Source organism: Gavialis gangeticus, unplaced genomic scaffold (genome assembly GCF_001723915.1).
Source record: "Gavialis gangeticus isolate Ggan-Ray unplaced genomic scaffold, GavGan_comp1, whole genome shotgun sequence".
NCBI classification, from domain to species: domain Eukaryota; kingdom Metazoa; phylum Chordata; order Crocodylia; family Gavialidae; genus Gavialis; species Gavialis gangeticus.
In genome coordinates, this window is record NW_017728992.1 from 22,372,666 (window position 1) to 22,375,284 (window position 2,619).

A 2,619-nucleotide genomic window follows, 5' to 3' on the forward strand; every position below is an offset into this window, starting at 1 on the left:
AGTCTGCATCCTGTGTCAGGGTTCCCGAAGAACATGGAGCTGACAGGTAATAATTTTGCTCGGCATAACGTGGCCAGCCCCGGCTGCCTGCTGGGAGACGGCTGGGCGGGAGGGCAGCAGCTGTTTGTAGCCTCCCGGTTGCAGCCGACCCTGACTCTGGGTACCTGCTGATAGCCACAGAGCCCGGGCACCACCCTGCAAAATACATGTCGACTTATTTTTGTGGAATGAATCATGACACTTCCAATTATTTCCACATAGTGAGAACATGAGTTTTATAACTCCACTAAAATGTTGAGGCAATTCCAAGAACCCAGAGCCACCTGTCATCCTAACAGGTCTTTGGACTGTAATGAAGATTACAGAAGTTTTGGTGTAAGGGCGGGTTGAGTTGAGGCTTGTGAGGATGAAAAGTTGGGTAAACCTTAATCTGTTCCTTGAGACAAGCAACAGGACAGCAGAGATAAACTTGGGTCTCCAGGGGTGCTCTGGAAGCTGGGTTTGGGACTAGTCTAAGTATCTTCCTAAGTTTCTTGACCTCCATGCACAAAATATTTCATATTATAAATCTTTCATATTATAAATAACAGGACTATAAAGCCCTAAGTGTATGTTTTTAAAATTACTTTTTGAAGAAGTTGTTCTTAACATATTTGCAGTATACAGTATACAAATACCAGAATGAGACCTACTTTTTAAACAGTATTTTGCATAATGGTGAACTGGACTGATAAATATATTATCTTTCAAGATCCAGTTACAGAATTAAACTCTGTGTATTTAATGTTACTGAATTATATTCTTTCCTTTTGAGTTATTGTTATTTGATTTCCTTGAGGGGTGGGATTTGTTTCCAATAATGCATTGAACTTTAAAGGTCAACCCAATGGTATATTTGGCTTTCTTTTCAGTTACTGCAGACTTAGCTACCTTGTGTAAGACTTGTGTTATCTTAAATATTTTACTTGTTCTGACCCTGATATAGGAACGAGAAGGGAAACTGAATATTAATGTTCTGATATTTCTGTTTTACATGTAGAAAGTTCACAAGTGCAGTAATAAAACAGTCAGCACTCTGATGCAATTAATAACACAGCATTAGGTTTATTTCAGTCTAATTGCATTTAAAAATGTGTGGAAGAATTTAAGCAATTTAAGAACAGAATAGCGCTTTGTCTTGGAAATTTGTGTGTCATGAAAACCAAGTCTGGTAAATAATGAATACAGAACGGGCAGCCACAATCTCTTCCTGAAGTTAGGCTGTAATATAGCAGGGTTTATAAGGGACAATATGGTGCTACATCATTGGTAAGGAAATGTGTATGTTACTTTTATTTCTAGTAAAATGAAAAAAGGCCTAAACTTTCTTGCAAATTAAGTCTTACTGATATATTCAGTACTCCAGGCTTGGACAACTATGACAAGTTCAGAATTCCACCCCATATGCCCATCTACTTTAGAAGCTTGATAGATGCTACATTATTTCTTGGCCCTGAAGACTGTAACCTAAGAAAAGTGTTAACATTGTGGAAAAAATGGATGGTGACAAATTCTAATGCCAGTGAAATATGTTGTTATTGACAGAAACATGGGAAACTGTTGCATGCAGGTTAATTGGAGAACCTGCAAAAAGTTAATGGTCAACCTAAAACAATGTTACTACAAGGACTTGGGTCAAACAGCTTTTCAAATCACAAAGATTTGCATGAGAGCAACCCAAAGACCAATCCGGAGGAAGCCAACAGACATGAAACCCAGGCAGAGGATGGTGACCGTTTTGAAGACTCCTCTGTTTTAAAGTAATTCTTGTTTTTTGTGTGTTCTTGGCATGTTGCCCTTGAATGTGTGTAGCTTAACATAATAACATGTGTACAGCAGCAGTGCTCAATCTTTTGGCTTCACAGGCTGGATAAGTGGTGTGGGTCTAGTCCATGGGCTGGCTGAAGCCTGTTTTGCCCTGCCCACTCTGCTCAGCCCTGATTGGTCCTGTGGCACCCTGCTTAGCTTCAAGCCGTCCTGATTGGCTTCGTGTACTTAACTTAGAGGATGGGGCCATGCTGTATGTGCTGAGGCTCCCCAGGGTCTAGAAATTTTACAGCAGGTGACTGGGCACTAGTTTTGCCAGCACTGCCTCACCACCAGATTTTCAGACCCTGTAGGGAGCCCCACCAGCCAGATGACATGGCTCCATGGGCCAGATCTGACCTGTGGGCAAGGTGGGGGGTTGAACACTCCTGATTTTTTTTTTTTTTTAAGTTTGCTTTGTTTTCTGAGGGGGGGACAGGTCATGTGTGCATGTCCTGTGTTCATGATGGCATCAGTTAACATGCCAACCACCAGGCCTGATTCCTATGTGACTTCTTAGATAACTGGGAGAGGTGGTTGGCTGTGTTGGCCTGCAGTCATTCAGAAAGCAGTGGAGAGAGGCACCTTCATAGGCCATTCTAATAAGATATATGGAGAGAGTGAATGCAAGCTTTGGTGAATGCAAGCTCACTTTATCAGATGATGTGAGAGGACCCGCATGAAGCTCCTTATGCTTCGCTTCCTGCCGGTCCTTTCACAATACTTGGTGAAGTAAGCTTGGGTTCATAGAAGGAAGAGAGAGAGAGAGAGAGA

At 41.8% G+C, this 2,619-nt stretch overlaps 1 protein-coding gene across 1 annotated transcript in view; it reads left to right on the plus strand.

Annotated features, from left to right (window-relative positions):
* The first annotated feature begins 1,555 nt into the window (after nucleotides 1-1,555).
* The window catches only part of OTULIN (OTU deubiquitinase with linear linkage specificity), a 59,391-nt gene continuing 58,327 nt past the window's right edge, over nucleotides 1,556-2,619 (plus strand). Inside the window, 2 exon segments of the mRNA XM_019518438.1 lie at nucleotides 1,556-1,616; nucleotides 1,619-1,799. Of these exon segments, the coding sequence (XP_019373983.1) occupies nucleotides 1,556-1,616; nucleotides 1,619-1,799 (242 nt within the window).